This window comes from Eubalaena glacialis, chromosome 1, assembly GCF_028564815.1.
Source record: "Eubalaena glacialis isolate mEubGla1 chromosome 1, mEubGla1.1.hap2.+ XY, whole genome shotgun sequence".
Lineage (NCBI taxonomy): Eukaryota > Metazoa > Chordata > Mammalia > Artiodactyla > Balaenidae > Eubalaena > Eubalaena glacialis.
The window spans coordinates 240,088,945-240,113,552 of record NC_083716.1 but is presented as its reverse complement, the minus strand read 5'-3'; the positions used below and the strand labels follow the sequence as shown (position 1 = coordinate 240,113,552).

The following is a 24,608-nucleotide window of genomic DNA, read 5'->3' as shown; positions in this document are numbered from 1 at the left end:
GAGGAGGTTGAGCCTGGCCCTCCCCCTTCTAGGATGTATGGGCCTCCCTGGCTCCCGAAGACCCTGAGCACAGCTCTGCCCCCCGCCCCATACTTCCGGAAGTCAGCCTGCCCCTCTGTCCAAGTCCTGGCCCGGGGGAACTTGCACTGGGTGGCACCTACAGAGAGAACGGCTGCCCCTCCCACCGCTGGCAATGGAAGGGCTGTGGTGGGAGGGTAGCTAGTGATGCTGGCAGCCGCGCTGGGGTCGAGTGGAGAGAGGCAGTGTTGACGGGGGAGGTGACAGGGCTGATGCGGGAGCTGGCAGTGCAGGCACCGGTGCTGATGGCGGAGGAGGGGGGAGGTGGAGGTGGTGCTGGAAGTGACAGAGGGCGGGGCGATGGTGTTGGAGGTACAGGGTGCCAGCACTTTTCTAGCTGGGATTCAGGGGACAGCGCACGGTGCCCCCCAGCAAATGCTGGACGCAGCGATGAGGCGCGACATTGCCTTCCCTCAGTGGCCCCGGGTCCCCCCGGGAGCGGCTCTGTTGTCCTTCAGCCTGAGCTGTCCCCACTCTCCTGAGCTCCCTCTGGGAGCCCTGTTTGAAGGTCCGGGCCTGAGTGGCCAGCCCCCAGGCTCAGGAGGAGAGGGAGAGGGAAGGGGTGGCTCAGAGAGGACCAGCTTGCTGAGTCTCCCACAGCACCCCTGAAAGTCTGGGCGCATCCCAGCCTCCAGCAAGTGGGCCTCAGGTGTCAACTGGGGGCGGGCCCCTGTGGCCCTGGGAGGGGCTGAGACCTTGGCAGGCCAAATGAGGAACTGAAGGAGCCAGGAGCCCCACTCGGGAAACTGAGGACCCAGGAAGCACCCGCCTGCTGTCACACTGCTGTCCGTGAAGGAACCGGGACGGGGCGGGACGGGGCAGGCCTCCCCTCACCCCGCTGCGCTGGGCCCAGCAGGGGCAGACGGCTCAGTGCCCGCAGCCCAAGCCCCAGGCGGTCCGGCAGGGGCAGGGGCCAGGGCCGGGCGCGCCCCGCTCCACTCGCCAAGGTGGCCGGGCCGCAGCTCGGGCCCCCAACCCCGCCCGCCGCTCCCGCGGGCCGCTGTCCGGCCTTGGCCGCCGGAGGGAGGAAGCGCTGTCCTCATTCCACCTCTGGCCGCCACGGTGCCAAGTTGCTGGCGGCGGCGGCGGGACTCGGGGCGGCGGGCAGCGGCCGGGGCGCAGCACCCTCCCTGGCGCCCCCCGCGGGCTCGGGTTACTCACGTAGAGGCCGGAGTGCTCGGCGCCGAAGAACGGGAAGAGCACGGAGAGCGGCCGCAGCCCAGAGCCGCCGTCGTCCTGCTTGGGGGTGACGGCGTCGCCGCGCTCCGCGCCGAACGGGTAGAAGTCGGCGAGGGCCACCGCGCCGCGCACGCCGCGCGCCCCGAGCCCCAGGGCCGCGGCCAGGAGCAGCGCCCAGGTGGCGCCGCGCGGCATCGCCGGGGGTCGGCGGGCGGGGACGGAGCGGGGTACACAGCGGGACGGAACGGGGACAGAGAAGGACGGAGCGGGGGACACAGCGAAGACACAGCGGGGACGGACAGGCGACGAGGAAGGGCCGCAGGGGGACGGAGCGGGGCTTGCGGTCACCGCGGGGCAGGAGCGAGGCCGCGGTCGGGAGTGGCCCGCAGGGCCGGCCGGCCGGGCGTGCGGGCAGCGCGGCCGCGCCGTTGGTGGACCCCGGAGTCCCGCTCCCGCTCGGCCGGGCCGCGCTCCGGTCGCCTCTCGCTGAGGAAGGCGCCGGGCGGGACCGCGTTCGGAGCCGGACCCGCCCCTGCGGCCGCGATTTAAATATCCAACCGGGCGGTCACTCGGGCCTGGGCGGGGCCGGGCCGGGCCATGCAAATTAGGCGGCTCTTAAAGCGCCAAGCGGGACGGGAGGCCCAGCCGACGGCCCCGCGCCCCCCGGAGGTGACCTGGCCGGCGAGGAGAGGGCTTTGCGGGCGTGCCCTGCGGCCGGGGCCATCCTCTTCCTCCTCCTCCGTGGGTCCCCAGCTGCCCGTGTGGGGCCGGCCCAGAGGCGGTGCCTTGTCCACAAAGCAGTTCCAGGACAGACCCTCAGGCCTGCGTGAGTTGTTGGGCCTGGGGGCAGGCTTCCTGGGTGTCCTTTCAGGCCCCTGTCGCCCAGGGGACCAGGTCACCCTCCTGCCAGCGTGTCGTCGGTCGGGGGCCACCCCGAGTGGTGCTCGGATGAACCCTTCTGGAAGTGGCCAGAGGCCAGCCTCATGCTGCCCACCCAGCTCTGAGGCTTGCCGTCTGGTTTTATGTGAGGAGGACTCTGGCCTGGGCGACTTCAGGGCATTAAGCAAAGTTTCTGCCCTGCATGGCCACATCAGGAGAAATGCTGGGGGAGATGATTTGGGGGCCTAAGGAAACCTCACAGCAAGAGAATCTGGGGCCAACTCCCGGGTAAAGCAGCCTTCCGTCGGGGAGGCTGGTCCACGCCGGCCTGGGGGCAAGTGGACAGATGCCCCGTGGGTGGGAGCAGGCCCTCGAGTGCCCACAACTCAGATTCTGTGTCTCCAGCCTGTGGCCATCGCAACCCTTCTCCTGCCGCAGGACCTTGTCCTCAGAGTCAGACTCTGAGTGTTTGTCCTCCACAGGGGGCCAGCATCTGGCCACCTCTGGTCCCTAGGCCCAGTGCAGGGCCCGACCCCCGGGGCTCTCCACCTTCTCTGCTCTCGGGTGCTGGTGGGGGCTGATTCGTGAGGACAAGTCAAGCCTGGCACCCCGCTGGCTCAGATGCTGAGTGGGGAGGTGGTGGGAAGCCCTGAGCCAGGCTGCAGCACAGAGGTCAAGTCATGGCCAAGGTCGGAGGAGGGGTGTGGCAGCCTCGCCCTCCTTGGACAGGGAGGGTCCCTCGTGAGCCTCGCTGGCAAAGTCCCGGTGGGGTCAGGACACGGCCCCCCGCAGTGCAGCCCGGAGGGTAGAGCTGCCAGCAGGCTGGTTACCTTGGTGGGAACCCAGGAGGACGTGCTTTTCCATCTGTGGGTTTTCTGTGGGAACCTGGCAGCCCTCTGCTGTCTGTGCCGTGGGTTTGGGGCCCAGGGGAAAGCCCTCTCCTGTTTGTTTCCTCAGGGGGGAGGGCAGGTGGCCCCTCCCTGACAGGGAGAAGGGGCAGAACCTCCCAGCTTGCACCAAACCACGGGGGTGGGGCGGTGGGTTGTCCAGGCTGACCTCTGACCCCCTCATGGACTGGCCCACCTCCTGCAGGGGGTGGGAGGGGGCACACGCCCTATCCTCCCCCCAGCTGCACTTTCCTCTTCTGGGTAGGCCGCCTAGGCCGAGGAGGTCCCTCCAGGGCACTGCTGACCTTCTCCTGAGCACATGCCTCAGGGGACCCTAGTAAAGGCTCACTTCTGGGCTAAGTTTTGGATCCACCTGGGGGCCTGTAGGGGGCAGGGCTGCCCCAGGGGCCTGTGCCCTGGGCACACAGTGGCGCTCAGCAGGCAGACCTTGGGTCGCGACCCCAGCGAGGCTGTGCGTTTCCAGGCACAGGCCTGCTGACCCTCCACGGCCCTCACCCTGGGCCATTTGCAGTCCCATTTGGGAGACCGGGGGTTAACAGGAGGCCCCACCATGCTGGGCATTACATTCAAACACACACACACACACACACACACACACACACACACACACAACTCCACAGGCGAAAAAGAAAAAAAATTTTTTTTCCAGGTGCTAAAAATATTATCAGGAAATACTTTTCAGCAATGTGCTGTTTCAGGTTCCCCTCCAGACTCAAGGGTGCCTTTGTCTTGGCCACAGAAAGTCCACATTTATCAAAACCAAAATCGTTTTATCAAGCAGGCTCGTGTTCCGCGGCCAGGAAACCCGAGACTCCCCAACAGGCCTGTGACATTTTAATTTAGGGCCTGAGTGTGTATGCAATTTAGATGGGGAGCCCCGGAGCAGACCTCGGTAAGCCCCAGGACCCCGTGCCGGCCAAGGTGGGGAGTGTCTCCCCCACCGAACCTGGCCTGGCCGGCTGGTCCCTGCAGGGCTGGGACGGGGGCTCCAGCAGGGCTGCTGGTGGCGGAGGCTGGCTGGCTGCACCCCCCTCCCACTCTCTCTCCTTCCCGCCCGCCCCGCGCACCTGGGGCTTCCACGTAGGTGAAACCTCAGGGAGACCCCCTACCTGCTCCGGGAATGAGGTCAGGAGGTCACAGGGCCTGGAGGGGCAGGTAGGATCCGGCTCCTGCGGAGGCCCACCTGGCGTGGTCACTACACCGTAAGGATGGACGGGGTCTTGGTGCAGCTGGTTCACTGCGGCAGAGATGGGGGGCCCTGGTTCAGGGTACACGGCTGTCCACACGTGGGTGCGGGCGACCATAAGACTCTCACACGGAAGCCACACGCTCACCATTGGAAATGTTTAAGAAAACAGCAGTTTATCTCCATCAGAAAAATCCTTTTTCCTAAGTATACAACTTTATGTTGAACAAGTAAAAACAGCGTCTCCTACATTGATTGAACTTTCATTGAAATATAAAAAATCTTACGTCTCCCGGGAGCAGTCTGGGCAAGGAGGGTCCAGAAATCGCCAGCAAGAACATTGGTCAAATAGTGCGTGGCTCTCATTTCAATGTTGAGAAATCTTTCCTACCCCTTTTGCATCTGGGGTGTATTCCTCTTTCATTTGTGCGCATTTACTAGGCACCTCCTCTGTGCTGGGAGATTCAGTCCCAAAGATGGGACGCTGAGATGCCAGTGGCCACCGCAGAGAGGCAAGTGTTGACACTTTCCAAGTGTCAATCTCCAGCTTCCGGGTCCTTCCTCCCCACCCGCCAACCCTCAGGTCCTTCCTCCACAAGGTAGCTGCCCACCGGGTCGCCGGGTCGGGGAGGAAGGGAAGGGACTTGCCTACTAAATGCCAGGCCCCGAGCATCAGAGCTGTGTGTGTCTCACGGCCCTACCCTTCCTGTCTGTACCATGCTCTCCAACGGTGGGGGGCAGCCGCTGGGTTGCTATGCGTTCCAATGGGCCGCTGCAAGCTGGTGAATATCTGGGTGCGAACACCACCACTAACGCCTCCTTTGCCCAGAGCAGCGTTGTTAATGGGTCACCATGCTCTTCCCCTCTGAGTCTGGGCTGAACTTCAGAATCCTTCTCAACACAGCCACCAATAATCAGGCAGAGCTGACAGGCAGAATGAAACCTATTTTTTGTGCAGTTCACAACATATGGCAACTCCGTTACTAGGTTCAGTCAGAAAGGAAGGCCTGACAGGACAGCCTGTTTTAAGTGCGGGATCGTGATTGGAATGGGTGGGCTCCAGGAGCTTTGGCCCTTCTCACCCCCATGAGTCCTGGAGGGAGGAGGTGCTTTGGGGCGGCGGCTAGCACCTGTGGACGCAGGAATTTACTGTGCAGGTTGGTGCCCCGCAGATGTTGTAAACACGTCACTTACAAAAGAGACCATTTGGAGAGGAAACAAATCACTCTGACCAGTGTTCATAGGGGGAAAAGAGAGAAAATGCTAACAGGTGAACCAGGCATCGGCCTAAGATGGCTGCCTCGGTCTCCGTGGCAACCAGGGCTGGATTCCCGCAGGAATTTTCCCAGAGTTTATAGGCTGGGAAAGTGGGTGGTTCTCTAACAACTTTAACGTTTACACCCTGATGCCTCTCACACGGGCAGTGAGTCACGGGGTGGGGGGGGGGTGCGGGGGCGCGGGAAGCGCGGTGGGGGGACTGGATTCTGAGTCACTTGCAGCCACCTGCCACCGTGACGGCCCTGCAGTTCCTGGATACGGAGGTCCTGCCGCCTCTGTGCGCAGGGATGTGGTAGTTGGGCCCTTCGGGACATTATGATTTTGGCTCCAGTTGGTGGAAATGTTTTCCACGTGTTTCCCCATGTTTACAGAGCTGAGGGCACGGAATGCAGCCTGTGGCTGCGGAAGCTGGCCTGCTGGGGCCTGGCCGCCGGGGTCTGGCCGGGTCAGCACATCCGCATCGGTGCCAGGGCCGATGCCGGCCACGGGGAGGCTCCGTGCGGCTGGGGAGGGGCGCGTCGGAGAGCAGCGGCCCCGGAGCTCCGGCCACGCCAGCCGGAGGCCGGGGTCCCAAGGGCTGGGGGAGCTCTGTGGTCAGGGGATCAGAGGGTACCCACTGACTCCCGGCGCGGGTGGTGGCTTCCCTGGCCCGGTGCCCCTCGAGCTCGGCCCCCCCGGCTGAGCAGCACGAGGCGTCGCTTCCCCAGCAGCGCTTCTGCTGCCGGGCCGGTCGGGGCAGTGGCAGCCGGGCCACCCAGGGGTCGGGAGCCGGGCTCACTTCTTGGCCCGGAAGGCCTGGCCGAGGCGGGCTCGTCGCCGCTGCTGCACTTCCTGGTCCAGCTGCCCCTTCAGGCTGGCCACCTGGGGACAGGGCAGGAGCTCAGGCGGGCGGCGGGCCCCGTGGCTGAGCTCCGTGACCGGAAGGGCTGGGAGGCCCCAGTCGGGCTCCCGAGGCGGGCGGTGTGCGCGGAGAGAAACCCCGGCAGACAGACAGACTCACCAGAGGCCAGACGGCGCGTGCAGGGTCCCGCCTCTGATCAGGGTCACCCACCCGTGGGGTCTTAGGGACCGGGGTGACCACCACCCACAGTGGGTGGACCTCCTTCCACTCAGCCGTGAACACACTCAGAATGATGAGGAAATAATGCTCCTGGGCTTATAAATTGAGCAAACGTGGCTTGGAGGGTCAGGGACACTAACTCAGCGTGTCAGGGGGCCGTCACTTTATGTCTCTGGGTCTCAGTTGCCTCCTCTGTTCCCTCATTGAGCAGCTCCCCCGAGGCAGAGAGCTCGGAGCCCGCGGGGCAGCCCCTGCTGGCATGTCTGTGTATGTGCGCGTGCACGTGTGTGTCTGTGTGTGTCTGTGTGCGTGTGCGCATGCACGTGTGTGTCTGTGTGTGTCTGTGTGCGTGCGTGCACGTGTGCACGTGTCTGTGCGTGCGCGTGCACGTGTGTGTCTGTCTTGTGCGCGTGTGCACGTGTCTGTGTAGGTGTGTCTGTGCGCGCGTGCATGTGTGCACGTGTCTGTGTGTGTCTGTGCGTGCGTGCACGTGTCTGTGTGCACGTGTCTGTGCTGTGCGCATGCACGTGTGTGTGGGTGTGTCTGTGTGCACGCATGCATGTGTCTGTGTAGGTGTGTCTGTGTGCGTGTGTGCATGCACGTGTCTGTGTGTGTCTGCGCGTGTGCACGTGTGCACGTGTCTGTGCGTGCGCGTGCACGTGTGTGTCTGTCTTGTGCGCGCGTGCACGTGTCTGTGTAGGTGTGTCTGTGCGCGCGTGCATGTGTGCACGTGTCTGTGTGTGTCTGTGCGCGCGTGCACGTGTGCACGTGTCTGTGCGTGCGCGTGCACGTGTGTGTCTGTGTGTGTCTGTGTGCACGCATGCATGTGTCTGTGTGTGTGTGCATGCATGAACATGTGTGTCTCTGTGTGTGTGTGTGTGTGCACATGCATGCGTGTGGGGGGTGTGGTCAGCACAGGCACACGCTCAAGGCTCTGTCCTGCTTTGTTACTGCCCCTTGCCCCCGTACGCTGCTGCCCCCTATCGCTGACTGCAGGACAGTGCAGGGGCCACCGCCACTAGGACTGCCGTGCGCCAGGCACTATCTGGACACTTCACACCCAGCAACCACCGGCTGAGGGACTGTCCTCACCCCTCTTTATGGGGGGGCGATGGCGGCACGGAGAGGGTTGTGACCCGCCCCAGAATCCCCCTCCGCCCCTCAGTGAGGTGTGGGAGTGACGGAGGGTACTTTGGGGGCCCCTGGGGGTGGCCTGGAGCCCACCGGGCAGTAGCGCTGCTGGAGGACCTCGGGCTGGGGCCAGGCGGGCACAGGGACCCTCCCCTCCCTCTGCACCCCCGCCGGGCGCTGGGTCCCCGCCCACCTGCTTCTCCAGCACCTTCACCCGCTGCCAGTGGGTCCTCTCTCGGGACGCCAGGGCCTGTGCGGCCTGTACTTGGGCACCGTGCAGCCGCTCGGCCTCCGCTGCCAGGTCTCGCTGGTGCTGGGTGGCCGGCTCCTGGAGCCGCTGGGTGTAGGCCTGCTCCAGCTCCGCCTTCTGGACCTAGGGGAGACCCCAGGCACCTCACTGTGGCCTGCCCACCCAGGGCTGCGCGGAGTCCCGGGGCAGGCGCGTCCAGCCCTCCACTGGGGACCCCCAGTTGGCCCGGCTGCCCTCTGCTGGGGCCCGGGGCCTGGCCAGGACCAGAAGGTGAGCTGAGGGTTTGGTAAACACATTCGGCCTTGTCTGCTCCGGAGCCCCACCCACAGGCCGGCAAGGTGAGCCTTACATCTGTTTTAATGGCATCCTAGTTTCCACTTGGCTGGACCGTGGGTCCCCGAGGCATCGCAGGCTGATTCTTGCCCCCACCCCCGCTTGCCAATTCCTTGTCTGGCGACAGAGGGTCTGTCCAGTGGTGGAAGGGGAGATACCCCCAAACACACGGGAGCAGCGCCTGGACCTGCCTGCAGGCCTGCCTGGCCCCGTGTTTCCCACACTCCTCCCTCTCTGGTCCGTGCACTGGCTCACGGCCCCCTGATGGTCCCCCCACTCCCACGGGGCCCATGGAGCCCTGAGACCTGAGGTGTCGCCCTGGTGGACCCCTTTGTTGTCTGGGGCTGCGTCTCCGCACCTGTTCTGTGTGGGAGTGGTCCAGCCCGCCCTTCCCATCTGGGCGTGTGCATCTGTGTGTCCAAGCGCACGCACATGAGACAGAAGCACTGGCACCCACACCCACCTGGACACCCCCAGCCCCGGGCCCCGGCCCACTCCCAAGACGGGGGCGCGTGGAGCCCGGCTGGTTTTGCCTCAGGGCCCTGTCCGCTTCCTGGTGCAGGCGGCTCAGGGTATGGTCCAGCGGCTCCTTCTCGGCCCCCGCCCTCATGTTGTCCCCTTCCCTCCTCAGCTCTGTCTGCAAGAGCAGGACCTGCTACGGTCTCTGGCAGGGGTGTGAGCTCAGGCCAGCCTTGTCCCTGGAGAGCACGTGGGGTGCCCCCAGGAAGGGCTCTGGATCCCCTGAGAGCTGGCTGGGTTGGGGGAGGGAGCTCCCTGGCCAGGATGCCCAGTGGCCTGGGCCGTCCAGCGTGTGGGGCTGCTGTGAGAGCGAGGGGGGACCACCAGTCACGCTGCTGTCCTGCTTTGGACCAGCTGCATCTCCTGGTACCTCCAGGCCCCTGCAGCGCTGCTCCCAGCCTCAGGGAGCCTCTGCCCGCTGCATCCTGGCACGCCTGCACCTCAGCACCTGCAGCCGGCTCACAGGACCCAACCACCCCCTGACCAGGTCCCACCAGCCTGTGTCCTCTGTGTCCCTGTCCCCACAGTCCGTCTTCCTGGGACCTGCCCGCCGCTTGAGCACAGCCCCCTTCCTGGCCCCCACCCTCACCACGCAGGCACAGGACGGGAGGGAAGAGCTGGGGAGGAATGTTGGGTGACCAACGAAACAATCATTTTTGGTGGGAAGGTTTGGGGGCTCCTTTCTGCCCCCTTGTGGATTGTCCCTTTGGAGGAAGGAACTGACACTCAGGGCAGGCCTGGCCCGTCAGCCACTGGGGCAGGATCGGAATCTGGGCCCCAAACCAGACCCCTCCACTTCCCCGGCTCTGGGCCGGGTGGGGCAGTGGTCAGAGGGCCAGCCCCAGCCGCTGGAGGCCCAGGCCTGTCCTCGCTTCGGACCCCTCTGGAGCTGCCCACTCGCCCTCAGGCTGGACAGGGCCTGGTCTCTCGGGGGGCCCTGGGACGTGGAGGATCGGTCTCGAGCGCAAAGTGACGGGGGCAGTGGCCAGAGTGTTCCAGAAGTAGGGGATCCTTTCTTCTTCAGGACTGAGGAAAACAAAGGGTGCCCCTCCACTGAGAAAGGAAGTCCTGTTTCTTTAAAAATCCAGTTACACTCCTGGCCGTGCATGTTAAAAAGAGAAGAGAAAAGTGAAATCCAAAGTAAATAAACGGCCATATCCGGGTTTCCCCTCCTGAGACACCAATAAAGGGTTTATGGGTTTTCGGGCCCCTCACAGCTGACCTCCTGGAACTCATTAGCTGTTCCTCCCCTCCCCCATCTGGGCTCCAGGGACCCACGGTTGGCTCTGCTGCCCGGGGCAGTGCCATCTCGGCCTCCCAGCCCCCAGGCCCCCTACCCCGAGCGGCCACGGGAGCCCTCGGCTCCCCCAGCTTGGCACTGGGCCTGCCCTTCGGGAGAAGCTGCAGGGTCCTGGTGACCATGCCCGCTGGACAACCCTTCTTTGTGAGAGGGCAGGGGGCCTTGTGTGGACAAGCTGGCCGCTGGCTCTCAGTGACTGTCCTGATCTGCTGGCCTCTGTGCCTCCGTCCTGACCCCAGTTCTGTCCCCAGGGTCCCTGCCTTCCGTGGCCACCCCACTGACCCGGCCACTTCCCTCTGGAAAACCGTCCTGTCCCCGAGCCCCCCTGAGCTGGACCGTGTGCACATGGTGGCCAGGGCCTGCCCGGGACACGTGTCCCCATGTGCCTGGGGACACGTGACCCAGGTGGACGCTCTCCTGGAGGCTCCAGGCCTGGCAGCTCCTCACCGGGCGGGGCCTTGCTGTCCTCCCTCGGGGTGCGTTGGTCAGTCTGCTCTGGAGCCTGCCCTCCGCGTTGGGGGGCACCGCCGTCACCCCCTGTGGGGACCCCACTGCTCCTAGTTCTGCCCTTTGCTCCTGACACAGTGAAACACTCTCTTTCCTGCCCCTGCTGTGGCCGGTGGCCTCTGCCTCTTCTCCGGCCCTGAGCCTGTCCTTTTCACTCTTTGCTGGTGTCCACACGCACCCCGCCCACCCCCGGCATCTTTGTCCTTCCAAGTCTGAGAGCCCTGGGCACTGTCACCTCACCACTCGTCCCAGTGGCCATGACTGTGTGCTGGCGAGGCCAAGCCTGGCCCCTGTGGTGCCTGGGCCCTCCTGCCCTGGGCTGCACTGCCCAGACAAACCCCGCCCCCGCACAGAGCCATTCTGCGCAGGACCTGGCAGGCAGATGGCACAGCGACAAGCTCAGGGGTCCACTGGGCCTGAGGTGGCCCCTGCAAAGTCCATGGGCTGAGCCATGTAACACGGACCCTCCACCTCCCTCTGAGAAGCCCTGGCCGGACACTGCCGCCTGGACCTGCTGTGAGGGACGAACCCTCCCTTCTCGGCCCAGTTCCCTTTACACAGCTGAGCCCGGGCCGGCGGGGTCCACCCACACCTCCGCCCAGGGGCAGTGCTGCGGCGCGAGGGACAGCAGCTGTACCCGGTCATCCGTGCCACGCCGGCAAGGCCGTGTCCCTGTGCCTGCACACGAGTCCAGCTCCCGGCACCAGGGGACAGGCAGCGAGACCTCTGCCCAGGTGTGCTCACACAGCCTCCGGCCACCACCTGCCAGGCCGCCTGGGCAGCAGGACCCAACCATGCCCTCGCCCCAGAGAGGCCTTGGGAAGGCTGCCCTGCTCTGGGGTCCAGGACTAAGCCCCTAGCTCTCCCCACTGCCAGGACTCCTGCTTCCCCCTCGCTCAGGTGGGGACACTGAGCCTGAAGGGACGGGCGCCTCGGGTGCCTGGTCACCAGCCCAGCGCAGGCTTTCCACCTACTGCCCGATGGTCTGTCTTCCCTCTGGGCTCCCTGTCCTGCCCACCCCTGGGGGTGCTGAGAGGGCATCAGAATCCCAGGCCCAGAGCCCAGCCGTGCGCTCCGCCGGGGTCAGCTGGACGGCTGTGCCTGTTCCTACAGGGCAGAGGCAGGACGTCGAGGTCAAGGGAGCCACCTCTCAGGCCACGTGACCTGGGAGGTCCCTGCACACGGCAGGCCTGCCGGGTGGGTCCGCAGAGTCATAGCTGGGGCTGGGGCCTGGGTGACATTCTGCCTGGTTCCAAGGACGCCATTTCCTTTCACTAGCCTCAGTTTCCCCATCAGTTAACCTGGGCCCCAGGAAGATGCTCTGGTGACCCCAACCCCTGATTTCAACCCAAATACCTCCACTTTGACCCGTTCCATACGTGGAGATGGTCCATTCACGCCTGGGGACAGTTCAGCTGTCAGAATCACTGGCCAGCGGGCCCCTGGGCCTCCCTGCCTTTCTCATCCTTTCTGCCCATCTCTGGGCCGGCCCGTGCCCTGTCCTGTCCTGCATTCATTCAGCCTCTTTGGTTGGTTCCCTGTCTTGCACCCCAGCCTGTGTTGGGTCTGCAAGGGTGACGAGACAGGGCTTCCGGCGCTCTTCCTGGTCTCTGTTGTGTGGGCCCACACCTACCCTCCCATTGCCCCCATCTGCAGGGCACCCGCTGAGCCTTGGCCATCTCCACCACGGACAGGGGAATCTGGGCTCCAGAGGCAGCCAGTGTGCCAATGCCACACAGCTCCAGGCAGAACTCTCAAACACTGGGAACAACGCCGCGGGGGCGTGTGTGTGTGTGTGCGTGTGTGTGTGTGTGCGTGTGTGTGTTTGCCATGACCTGTGGTCCTCCCCCGAGGAGAGCAGAGGTAGAGTTGGGGTAACATCACCGGAGGGCTGTGGAGGTCCACAGGGTGACCTGCCAACGCCAGGCTGACCCTGAGCTTGGAGGCGGGAGGACAGGCCCAGGGCGGGCGTACTCCCACTGGCCGGTTGAGACACAGAAGCCCATCCAAGCCCGTGCCTCCCCGCCCCTCCAGGCCCTGCCTGGACGCCCGCAAGGCCCTCCCCATTCCCCGCCTCCCCACCCCCACCTCTCCAGGGACCACCCTTCCACCCCCACCCCCTCTTCCGGGGACCATCCACCGGATCCGGGTACCTGGGCCGGTGCACCGCGGGCTCCCCCTGCAGGCGGGCCGCCCGGGGCGCAGCGCGGCCGCTCCTCCCGCAGGACACGCCTCTCCGCGCGCTGCGCCCACCGCCCCTTCCCTGCGCCGCCGCCGCCGCCGCCGCCGGAGCACGTGGGCCGGGCAGAGGCCGCGCGTGGGCCGGTCGCTCCGGCCTGAGGCTGAGACCCAGGCTCGGCTGATTATTTTTCCCGGAGCTGCGTGTCCACAGTCCAGCCTCTGTCGTAGGGGCGCCCGCAGCGGAGCAGGAAACCCGGGAGAGGCCTTGGGGTTCTGACTCCCCCGTGCCCCTCCCGCCTCGGTTTCCCCTCTGTCAGCTGGCCGTTGGACGCGTCTGGGTGACTCCAGGCCTGACACCTGCCTCCAGCGTCTCCCTGGACTTCCCTTCACACGGAGGGAGCGATTCCTAAAGGGAAGGCAGGGCCCTGCCCCCCGGGGTCCCTCACCTGCCGCAGGGCCTCCCGCGCCTGCGCTCCAGGGGGGCGACCGGCTCCTCTAGCAGCGCCCCCTCTGGGCCAGGCCCTGCCTGTGCCTCCTGCTCTCGTCCAGGGCCTGGTGCCGCGTGTCCAGGTGCTTCTGGGGGAGCGAGGCACAGGCCGTCTGGAAGCACGGCCGGGGGTGTGCCCCAGGTGAGGCTGGGGCACCTGGCGTCTGCCCAGGCCACGTGCAGTGGCTGGGAAGTAAAGAAGCAAGAACAGGTTGAGTGCCGTGTGCAGGGATCGGGCAGTTTCCGATGTAACCACGGGCGGGGTGGGAGGGGTCCTAGAAGCAGGCCTTGTTGGCCAGGCGGCCTGGGCAAAGGCGGGTTCTCCGCTGTGGTCAGAGTGGCTCAGAAGACACATCCATTTTCCCTGCCCTGCTTCCAGCCCTTGGAAGAAAGACCGCGACAGTCCTCCCAAGTCCTCCCAAGCTCCCGGGGCGGATGGGGCTCAACCCCCACGCCCTCCACCTGCAGCCTTCTTCCTCTGTGCCCACCTCGTACCCCCGTGACTCAGGCCTCCCCACCCCTGCTGCCCAAGCCCGGAGTGCTGCCCGCCGCCTTCCTGGCCTCGCAGCCCGGCTGCCCCCCTGCCCCGCTCCCCCCCCGCTGCGCGGCCCCCTCCCTGTCACCCCTCCTCTCTGAGCCTTCTCGAGGACGGCGCCTGTGGTGTCCCCGGGCTGGAGCCGGCACGCAGTGGGGCCTGGGGACTCTCAGGAGTGCACGGATGCCGTCCTGCCCGCGAGTGTCTGGTGGGGAGGAGGTGGTGGTGACTTTTGGTACAGAAGACTCTGGAAAATCAGGAGCCGCGTCCACCCCATTGCGGCGGCTGAGCGGGGGGGGGCGGAGGTGAGGGGCGGAGGAAGGCAAGTTGGGGGCCCCGGGATTGTCCACACGGAGCCTGCGGCGGCTTGGGCTCACGGGGCCAAGAAGTGGAAGAACGTGCCACGGGATGGAGAGGTAGCCTGAGGGCCGCGTGGCAGGTGAGGAGCAGGCAGTGCCCCGAGAGCTCCCAGGCTTGGACTGCGCGCGAGGTGTCCGGAGCCCACTTGCTGGGATGGGAAAGCGGGTGCGGGAGCACGTTGAGGGGTCTCCCGGGGGTCACTGCGCCGGGGGCAGTGTCACAGGACAAAGTGGCTATGGAGGCCCTGGCACCGAGAAGGCCGGGGGTGGGGGGAGGAGGGGGAGAGAAGGGGTCCAGGCCAAGTGGACTTCAGAGCAGAGAGAAGAGGAGGCGAGGCCCAGGGAGGACCAGAGAGCTGGCGGAGATCGGAGGGAGAGGTCGGGCCCCTGTGCGGAAAGCTCCAGGGGCTCGGGTAGACGTGGACCCAAAAAGCACCCTTTGGAAGGGACCAGAGTTGCTGGTGATCTCTGTGTCTATGTGTGTGCTGGGAGGTTGCGGTGCTGACGGTTTGGGGAGAGGGGGAGGGGCAGCCCTTCCAGAAACCTGGCTGGGGGAGGGGAGATGGGGCCAGCAGAGAGAGGAGGGGGGTGTGGGTTGTGGCGGGCAAGAGGCACTTGTTTAGGAAGAGGGAGACTGGGTCTAGAGCCAGAGCGGGAACGCCTGAAGGCACAGGGACCCCTGAGGACCCACCCAGGCTCAGCCCTCAAGTTTCGGGTCTCGGCCAGCAAACACGTGTCATTCACAAGGACCCAGCAGGTGTGTCCCGGGAGCCGTGTGTCTACGGGGGCTTTGCATCCATCTCCCACTCCGTTTTCACTAAATACAAGAGGAGGACTGGCTCAGAGGAGGAGGGGGAGCAACCCCGTCCCAGGCTGGGTGAGGGCGGGACAGGTGCGGTGACCCTGTAGGAACTTTTTTTGGTCTGTCAGTTTAGAAAGTTAAAGGAAAGGAAGGAGGGCAATGCTTGTACCTAAAATTGAGGTTTCACCCTTCTTTACAATTTTGGAAATTACAGTTCTCTGTTTGTACACATTTTCCAGTAGAAAAGCAGAAGTTTCCTTCAAATATGGCTTAAATATTTCATGGTATTTTAAAGAGGCTCCAAACCACTCATGTGAGGCATTATGCTCCTCTTGTAGTGACTCAGCGTTTATGGAATTCAAATGAACCATAATAATTGAACGGGGCACCCTTTATGAACATCTCCCTTTGCCCCACTGAGTCAGTCTCATTGCTGGCTTGCTTTGGTTCTGAGCCCTGACCCTGAATGGGGGGCGGCTGGCCACGCACGCGTCACAAGCCTGCGCTCAGCGCGGGGGTTCAGCTGCAGGAGCGCAGGAGGCTTGACCGCCGGCTCCTGCGGTTCCACCCCGGGCCTGGGGAAGGAGGCAGGGCTCGGCGCGTGCCCTTGGACCAGCCCCCAGCCTTGGTTTCCCCCTCTGCGGACGGGTGTGATGCGATCTCACAGCGTTTTCGTCGGGAGCAAGAGAAGGACGGGAGAACTGTGAGGGCCGCCCCTCCTCTCCCACCCCCCCGTATGGGGGCTGCTGTAAAGTGGGGGTCTGTAGAGGCTGGAAATGCCTCAGGCACTAGCACAGCAGGCAGAGGTAACGTTCCGCACCCTGCCTGTTGCACAAGAACAGAGCCTGCCGCCGGCCCCAGCGCATCCTTCGGAGTTCAGGTTCTCAGCCTTTTCATCCACTGGCGACAACGGATCGATTTGTTCATCGGCTGGCAAGTGTCCAGTGTGGGTGAGCGCTGGGCAGCAGTGCACGGCCACCTGGCCCTGCCCTCTGGGAGCCTCACGAGCCCTCTGGCTGGTCACAGGACAGAGCTAGCGCTGGGAAGTGCTCAAATATAAGGGGACCCAAGCCCCTTACTTTCCACAGTGGGCCTCAGTGGCCCAGACAGGAGGCTGGGATCTGGTGCCGGTTAGGGATAGCTGGAAACTTCTGGACTCTGCCCTGTCCTGCTTGCCTCTTTGTCCACCCTTGTGCCAACCCCTGCTGCTTTGACCACGCCAGTGTTACAGTCAGTTTTACTATACTATTTCAAAATTTTCTTAGAAAATCTCAAACATCTATTCTTCCCTGTAAACTTTGCGATCAGCTTGTCCAGTTTCCCTCCAAACATACCACAAACAAATAGACAAAACCGAACCAAGAAAGCAAACAACCGACAACCAAGAAACAACCGACAAACCAGGAACATAAGCAAAGATCCATCCAGAAGCTGATCAAAAGATTATAACTGCCCCAAAGCCAGCCCTCTCTCCGGTAAGACGAGACACAGCAACAAGAAGAGGCACAAACGTTTAGTTATTCTTCTAAATAACCTTTGAATTAAAGAAGAAATAAAAACGGAAACTCCTAGAAAATTGGTAAGAAAGGAAAAGAATTCATATTAAAAACCTTTGGGGGGGCTTCCCTGATGGTGCAGTGGTTAAGAATCCACCTGCCAATGCAGGGGACACGGGTTTGAGCCCTGGTCTGGGAAGATCCCACATGCTGTGGAGCAACTAAGCCTGTGCACCACAACTACTGAGCCTGTGTTCTAGAGCCCACGAACCACAACTACTGAGCCCACCTGCCACAACTACTGAAGCCCACGCACCAAGAGCCTGTGCTCTGCAACAAGAGAAGCCACCACAGTGAGAAGTCCGCACACTGCAACAAAGAGTAGCCCCCGCTTGCCGCAACTAGAGAAAAGCCCGAGCGCAGCAACAAAGACCCAATGCAGCCAAAAATAAATAAAACAACAACAACAACAACAACAAAAACCTATGGGGGCACATACCAAACCACAATGAGGGAAAACACAATAACATTGAATGCTTTTACTATTGAAAGAGTAAGCCCAAACGTAAATACATCACTTACGCAATTGAAGAAATCAGAAATATTACAACAACAAAAATGAGTATGTTAATAGGGATAAAAGCTGAAACGAATAAACTAGATGAAAAGGAGAAAAGAGATAAAAGTTGATTCCTTGAAAAGACCAATAAAACAGATGAACTGTTGGCAAGTTAAAGAGAGACAAATAAAATCTCCAACATCAGGGACAGAAACAGATCTAACTATAGATACAAATAAGATCTAACTACAGGTGTAAAAATAAAAAATGGCTACCAAATAGAAGAGCGAGTTCCTGGCAACGCATTTAAACATATGAGATGGGTGACTTCCAAATGTCAAAAACTGACTCCAGAAGAGATAGAAAAACTCAAACAGACAGCGAGGGAAAAGCTGGGAGAGGGAATGAAAATTTATTACTTAAGATGACAGGGGGGGCAGAGCATTTGCAGGTAAGTTCAATGTAACCTTTCAAGAAAGCTTAACTCTGAGGCTATTTAGATGATCCCAGGTAGTAGAGAGATGGAAAGCTCACCAATTCCTTTTATGAAGATAAAATACTCAACACACACAAAAATCTGGCAAGTATGGTGCCCTAAAGGAACACAGACATTCTTGAGCAAGTATCAGGAATGCACTCCAGCCACAGCGCACCCAGGAGGCCGAGCGGCTCCCCACTTCGCTTCTAGAACCTGGACTGAAGCTGGATTTGGGCCCTGGGGGTGAGCTCTCTGGAGAGGAGGGGAGGGTGTGCGAGGGAGTGTGAGGTGCTGGTGGACGCTGTGAGCCCCTCTGAGCCATCGAGGCTGTGACCTGGCGCTGGTCCGAGGACAGCCTCGGGCGGTCTCTCCCGGTGGGCGGGCGCCAGGCCCCCCGCTGCGCCTCCCGCTGGCTCAGGCCCCGCCAGCTGCCTGCAGGCCCCCCAGGGGCTGTGTTCGCGCGTGTCCTAACCTTGGGGTTCGGTTCTGCATTGTTGATCTATTGAATTCCCAGGGTAGCCCTGGAAACAGGGAGGGATTTGCTCTCAAACAAGAATCTTACTGTTTGCATAGCACAGCCTACCATTTAATTAGAAAAATATGTTTTTAATTAACTTTCTCTTGACAAACACATTGGCTTATGTGAAACGAGGGGAAAATCCAGTCCATGAGAGTGAAAGATGTTGTCAAATGCAAGCCTCGCTCTAGCTCACGCTGGCCGCCTGGCAACCTGGCCTGGACACGGTGCAGGCAGTGGGCAGCAGGCAGTGTGGCCACGTACCCTGAGCCCACAGCCGGCTGGAAACGCTGCAGCCTGGGTTGGCTGTGAGTGGAGAGTGCCCGGGGCCTCCGGTGACTGCGGTGTGTCTGAACCCCCTCCCGGGCGCCCACCGCAATGACCAACAGGTTACAAAAATTGAGAGAGACCTTCCTCAGCTGGAGATCAGGGACTTGGAGGGTTCCCGAAAGATGGAGAGGATATGGAGCCAACTGGCCTAAAAATAGGATAACTGAGAATTGCCAGAATTCTTAGACAAATTGGACAAACGATGGATAGATTTTAGCACACACACTTTGCTAAAAACTTGATCAAGCAGAAAAATGAACAGGGGTAGAGGATATGTGAACAACATCCAGCAGAGCCGTCTGCGCCCCGTGTGGAGACCCCACGTGGGACCCTCAAAGGCCGGGGCTGGAGGGGGCAGCGGGGGTGTGGAGGGGAGGCCTCCAGGGACGAGGGTCACGGTGGGTGAGGCACCAGGAAGGCCCCCACTCCCCTGGCAGGCAAGTGCCGGGGGGTGGGGGGGAGCCTGAGGACACCCCCGCAGCTCAGCCCTGGGGTCGGGGCCCTCACCCTCCCTTTTCCTGGAACAGAAAGTTCTGGTGGGGACTCAGTGATGTCTCTGCCGTTGCTCCCCACGTCTCCCCTTGGACTCTTCCTCTCTGCCTCTCCTTGGGGCTTGAAACATCTGGCCAGAGACGCGTGAAGCCCCTGATGGGTTCCTCTGCACCCCCAACTCGGAACAAGACCAGACCCCCTTCTCAAAAGGAGGAAGAAGAATCACTACGTGAGTCGCACGCGGTCAACTGTGATTCAGGAGAGCAGTCGGTCCACGCAATCTGATCTGAGGGCCTCGAATCAAAAAGAGAACAGAGTTATTGCAAGAAAGGGTAATCGTGTCAGAAAACGGTAACTGATGTTCTCGAGAAGGTGAGCCCAGGGGGGAGCCAGGGAACGAACCATCTGCGGTGCAAACACCAGCGCCAGCCGGGGCCATGGGGCGGCAGGGAGAGCAGGCAGGGCGGCTAAGCCCACGGAGACCCTACGTCCTCCCAGCCTTGGTGGGAGACGTGAAGAGAAGGTGAAGTTAGAGGTCAGCGAGGAGGGCAGGGCCCAGAGCGCAGGGTGGGTGGCTGAGGGCTGCAGGGAGTGGGGGGAGGGGAAGAGCCGGTTTCGAAGTGGAAAGAACCTGTATAAACCGAAGGTAGATTTGATCCTGCACGCGGAGCGGGCTCCCCACGCGCAGGCCAAACATTTCAAAGATCGACGGGCCCTCTGGCTCCTACTCCGGAAGGAACAGCTCCAATAACCTAAAACACCCTCACATTTCTTGACACCGTCTGACACTGAGGTCAGAGGGCAAACCACGCGCCTGAAATCTAAGGAAAAACAGGCCCTGCTCAGAAGAGGTGGGACGTGAGCCAGACTCAGGGAGCCATCTGTGCTCACGAAGAGCTCAGCTGACGTGTTTAACAGAACCCAACTGTGAAGGGCAGCGTTCCGAGATGGCCCGTGACCTTCGGCCGGTGTTGTCCCACGCGTACGTGAGGTTATTGGCGAAGGGATCTGCAGCTGTAATTAAGGCTCTGCCCATTGGCTCCGAGTTCACCCAAGGGGAGGGTACCCAGGTGGGTGGGCCTAGTCCATTACAGGGCCATAGGCCGGCGGGGCGGCAAGCGTGGCGTGGGGGGTGGGGGGGGTGGCGGGGGCAGCCTATGAGAAGGCGTCCAGAAGACAGCTGGGAAACGGGACCTAGTCCCGCGGCTGCGCGGGGATGCTTCCCGGAGCCTCAGGAGGGTGGACCCAGCCTCCCAAGTGTGGGAGCCCGGAGGGAGCCCAGCCCCGCAGGCAGGCAGGCAGGCAGGCAGGCCAGCGGGACTTCTGGCCAAGGACAGGGCCTCACACGTGGAGTGAAGTCAGCCGTCCATGGTGACTCGCAGCTGGGCCGTCAGAAAGGAGGATGCCGGCGGGGGCTGCTGTGAGCATAACGGCAGACGCGGGCAGGGGGTGGGGTGGGGTTCAGACTCAGGGGCCAGCTCTTCAGGGACCCCGCCTGGGCGCTGAGGAGCAAGAAGGGGCTGGGGCAGGTCTGGAGGAGGGGAGCCCTCAGAGCAGAGCAGAGCCAGGGCACAGGTGCAGAACCCCTGCTGCTGGGGGTGGCTGTGGGAGGTCCCTGAGCTCAGGTGACACACACATTCTCTTCACACTTAACACGGAATATTAGGGGAAAACGCTTCAATTGTTGTAACACTCCCCCTCCCCCGAGCGGTGACCAAGAGATGGGACAAGGGATGACACCAGGATGCAGACACTGGAGGGAAGGGGCGGGCAGATGACCCCACAGTGAAAGGACAAAAAGGAAGTCGTGAGGAGTCGTTAAAGGGGCCGGTGTCTCGTCAGCGATGGAAGAAAAACAGAGCATAAGTTATCACAAAACTTGTAAGTGGGGCAAATTCTCCTGCGAAAGGGAAAGACTCTAAGGTAGAATTGTAACCAAAGCCAGGCTGATGAAACGATGGCCGAAAACCTACAGAGCGAAGTGCAGAGGCCAGGGTCAGGAGACGGTGGGGGCGCTGCCAGCGTCGGGCAGAGTAGAATTCAAGACAAATAGCACGGAGCAGGGCACAGAGGCCTCCAGACCAGTAAGCAAACGTTAGAGAGAGCGTGTCGGAGAGATCTAGAAATTACAGACCCTTAGAGATAAAAGGAGACATTGCCCAAAAAAATTGTCTTGGGAAAATTCCACACATGATTCTTAGCTTCGATTAATCCAGGAGACAGAATCAAAGTGGAATATTTGAATGATGTAAAGGTTGGTTTAATAGGTATATTTCAAAACGTGTAACCTGCAAACAGGAAACACTATTTTCAAATGCGCATGGAACAAATACATGTGGACATACGTGTAAAATGGAACACAGCCTGGCCCCGCCTCCCCTGCTTCCTCAGACCCCACACTTCCTGGGCATCTCCCAAGCCCCCAGCCAGGCGCCTGGGCCCTGGGACTGAGCCCTGCGAGCCTCTCCCCAGCAGCTGCAGCCACTGGGGCCTTTGAAACAGAAATCCCCTCTCAGCTCACAAATGTTTTCCAGGCTGAGCTCCTTCTCTGCTCTCTGCCCATCGCCTGCAGGAGGCCCCTCCTCAGAGGCTCCTGGCCTAGTGGGCACCTGGGACCCAGGCCCCTGCCACCAGGCTCCAGGCCGAGCCCCGCACGGAGCAAGTCAGCGCAGGCTTGGCATCCGCACCTGCCCTCTGAGGGGAGGCCTGCCTGCCGGCTGCCCCTGGGGCCCTACAGGCCTCGCCCGGCTCACTGCTGTGCTGACCTGCAAGGCCATCTCTCCCGGTCCCTCCTCGCAAGGCACTGGGAGGGGGGGGCCTGGACCCGAGCCCGTTTCCTCCTCAGCCCCTCCACTCTGCTGTCTCCGTCAGCCTCGTCTTTTCAGCATGGGGCCGGGGGGCCCGATTCCCTGACACCTGGGGGTGGCCGCCTCTGGGGCCTGTACCCCCTGAGCCAGGTGCGCTGTTCTTGGCGCTCTGAGGTCCTCAAGGAGCCGCAGCGGCCCAGACCCGGCTGAGCCCTGGCACTGTCCTGCCGAGGGATCTTAGCACAGCCCAGGGTTCCTTGGACTTGTGGGCCTGGGTGGGGTGCAGTGAGGGGGGTCCGGGCCAGCCCCCGTCCGCCCAGGCCTGGCCCCCACCCCAGGCCCAGATCCTCAGCGGAAAGCTTCACCCCGGTGGCCGCCTTCACACCCCAAAGGCCAGCACGTGGCATGTTTACCCAACTCCACCGTGTGCAACCTCCTTCCATGTCTGAGTGTCATAGAAGAAAATGCGGTCCCGCGGCGGCATAACTATGACCCCACACATCTGGAGAGCTCCAAGGCTAGGCCAGTGCCACCCTATGCCTGCCGCCGAAAGCACAGACCTGGGAGGCCGGGGGTCTGCCCCCGACTCGGCCCCTCGCCGACTGTGCCACCGGGGCCAAGTCGCTCCCTGCTCAGGACTCAGTGTCTGCAAATCTGTAAAATAAGGGCTGGGACCACTGCAAAGATGGCTCCGCCAGGGTGGCCCTGACGAGCTCTGTGGGGGCCCGATGCCCGGGGGCCGCCTGCCCCAGCCCAGCGCAGCCAGTGCCGCTGCCCACGGGGACCTGGAACCCGCCCTCCCCCAGAAGCCCTCCTCCCCACCCCGTCCCCTGCCCCGGGGTGTGAGGCGCCCCCACCTGGAGCCTCCGCCCCTCCGCGCCTGCCAGGTGCTCCAGCCTCGGGGACGCCTCCTCCTGCAGGGCCCGCGCAGCCTGTGCGCTGCTCAGCTCACTCTCCGCCTGGCGCCGGCCTGTGGGGCAAGCGGGGCAGCTCGCCTGGCTCCCAAGGTCTGTGGGGCTGCCTCCCGGGGACGGCCCCTCCCATTGCACAGGCTGGGAAACTGAGGCTCGGTGAGTTTAAGTGACCGGCACCTGGATGGTAGGGGCTGGAGAGGCCCCCCTCTGAAAATCCCCTGCCCTTCCCGTCCTGCCTCAAAGCTCAAGGTCCCCGGGGGCAGGTCTGGGGTGCCAGCTCCCTCTGCCTGGACTCCAGGCCCCTCCCCACCCTTCCTTCTCTCCTGCTGGCTTTGCTCCCAGACATCCCTCCCTTGGACTCCGTGCCAGGCCCGGGCCTGCCTCCTGGGCAGACCCAGGAGTGGGGGAAGGGGGACAGAAAGGAGGTGGGGTGACCAGCAGGGCAGGGGGCCTCCCTCTGAGGAGCTGACGTGGGAAGAGGGCTCCGGGCGGCGGGCACAGCCCGTGCAGATGCCCAGAGGTGGGACTGCAGGAGGCCGGCGTGGCGGAGGAGCTGGGGGCCAGGTCGGGGAGGGCCTTGGAGGCCTCTGGACTTTACTGCCTTGTGACGGGGAAGCCACGGCTGAGAAAGACCCACCAGCTGCCAGGTGCTGGGGCACCTCGGGGTGGGGGGGCGTGCTGGTTCCGGGGTCTGGCCCCGTGGCCCGAGCCCGAGCAGCTCCCGGGACGGACCCCCGCGGTGCCAGGAGGTGGGGTCTGGGGGCCCTTGCAGTGGTGCCCAGGGCAGGGTGGGGAAGGGCGGCCACCTTCCTCTGCCTCGGCCAGCGCCCTCTGCAGCTGCCCCGCGTGGCTCTGGGCTCGGGCGCGCTCGCTCTCGGCCTCGCTCAGCTGGCTGCTCAGGCTCTCCACCTGGTGGCGCCAGGCATCCTGGGTGGGAGAACCAAGGTCAGGGGGCAGCTGGTGGGCGTGGGCGGGTGGAGGGCCAAGTACCGGGCTAGAGGGTCGGGTGGGGCAGCTCATGGCTGCTCGGGCGGGAGAGGGCAGTGGGCGGCTGGGCTGGCCTGCAGGTGCGGGGTGGGGGGCACCGAGGGCCGGAGTGGCGGCTGGGATCCCGTGTCCAGCTGTGCGGGACGGACACAGAGCGGGGCAGCAGGGCCTGCAGGGGCACAGGAGCCGGCCCGTAGGTGGGGTCAGGGTGACCTGCAGGGACGGCCCCCCGCCGGGATCTGGGCCTGTGTGGGGCTGGAGCCCATCCCCGGGGCTGGCACTGGTCGGGCGGGCCCGGGGTGGGGGCGGTGGAAGGTGAACAGGTGTCCGTGGAGGACCCTGGACCAGGGCCCGGTCACTGTCAGTCTGTCTTTTCCCACCCTCGCCCCTTCGAGTCTGGCGAATCTGGCGGGGGCAGCTCATGGACTGCCCTGCGGGATCCCCGGGGCAGCAGGGTGGGGTCACTGGGGCACTCTAGGGGGGACCTGGCCAGCCCCTGGGTTGGTCCTTCAGAGGACGGGCACTGCTGCCTGATCTGAGGACGGAAGGCAGCCCTGGACAATGGGGCAGCTGGGTTTCGAGGGATGCTGGTATTTATTGGTATTTATCCCTCAGGGTCCTGCCAGGGTCTCAGTGGATCCAGGACGGACAGACAGAAGGACAGCAGACCGAGTGAGCGGCTCCTCGCCGTCTCCTGGAGCCTCCAGGACGGGTCCTCCCTGCCCCCCTTACCCGCTCCCGCTGGGCATCCCGCAGCTTCTGCGCCAAGTCCCTCAGGGCGTCCCTCACCGAGGCCACGGCCCCCTCTGTGCTGCGGTCTCCCGGGGCAGGCGAGGGCCATCGGAGCGGCGAGCGGGACCGGCTGGGGGCGCTGGCACTTTGCTGCCCAGGGTAACCCTGGGTGCCCTCTGAGCCTGCAGGACAGTGATGACTGAGAGAGAGTGGTGGGGTTGCGGTGACAGACATGCAAGTGCCCTGTCCCCCTTTCTCTCTGCCATCCCCAGCCGTGGGGAGCTTGGGGAGAGGCACAGGGTTCAGGCCCCTGCTTCTCTCCTG

The 24,608-nt window shown here is 63.1% G+C and overlaps 2 protein-coding genes across 10 annotated transcripts in view; both read right to left on the bottom strand.

Annotated features, from left to right (window-relative positions):
- SNED1 (sushi, nidogen and EGF like domains 1) overlaps positions 1 to 1,763 on the bottom strand; it is an 88,143-nt gene extending 86,380 nt beyond the window's left edge. For all 9 annotated transcript variants that reach the window (XR_009700805.1, XM_061189157.1, XM_061189170.1 and 6 more), the window contains exon 1: positions 1,240 to 1,763. Coding sequence is in view for 8 of the 9 variants with exons in the window: in XM_061189157.1 (XP_061045140.1) it covers positions 1,240 to 1,452 (213 nt within the window). In the remaining variant the exon portion in view is untranslated. The remainder of the gene's footprint in view (positions 1 to 1,239) is intronic.
- A 3,879-nt stretch (positions 1,764 to 5,642) lies between these two features.
- The window catches only part of CROCC2 (ciliary rootlet coiled-coil, rootletin family member 2), a 62,656-nt gene continuing 43,690 nt past the window's right edge, over positions 5,643 to 24,608 (bottom strand). The window contains 18 exon segments of the mRNA XM_061191501.1: positions 5,643 to 5,807; positions 5,809 to 5,881; positions 6,287 to 6,369; positions 7,893 to 8,072; positions 8,464 to 8,473; positions 8,807 to 8,919; positions 8,974 to 9,102; positions 9,539 to 9,607; positions 10,080 to 10,487; positions 11,627 to 11,715; positions 12,242 to 12,308; positions 12,493 to 12,546; positions 12,749 to 12,986; positions 13,236 to 13,293; positions 13,296 to 13,365; positions 22,509 to 22,621; positions 23,372 to 23,492; positions 24,285 to 24,466. Coding sequence (XP_061047484.1) covers positions 5,643 to 5,807; positions 5,809 to 5,881; positions 6,287 to 6,369; positions 7,893 to 8,072; positions 8,464 to 8,473; positions 8,807 to 8,919; positions 8,974 to 9,102; positions 9,539 to 9,607; positions 10,080 to 10,487; positions 11,627 to 11,715; positions 12,242 to 12,308; positions 12,493 to 12,546; positions 12,749 to 12,986; positions 13,236 to 13,293; positions 13,296 to 13,365; positions 22,509 to 22,621; positions 23,372 to 23,492; positions 24,285 to 24,466 — 2,222 coding nt within the window.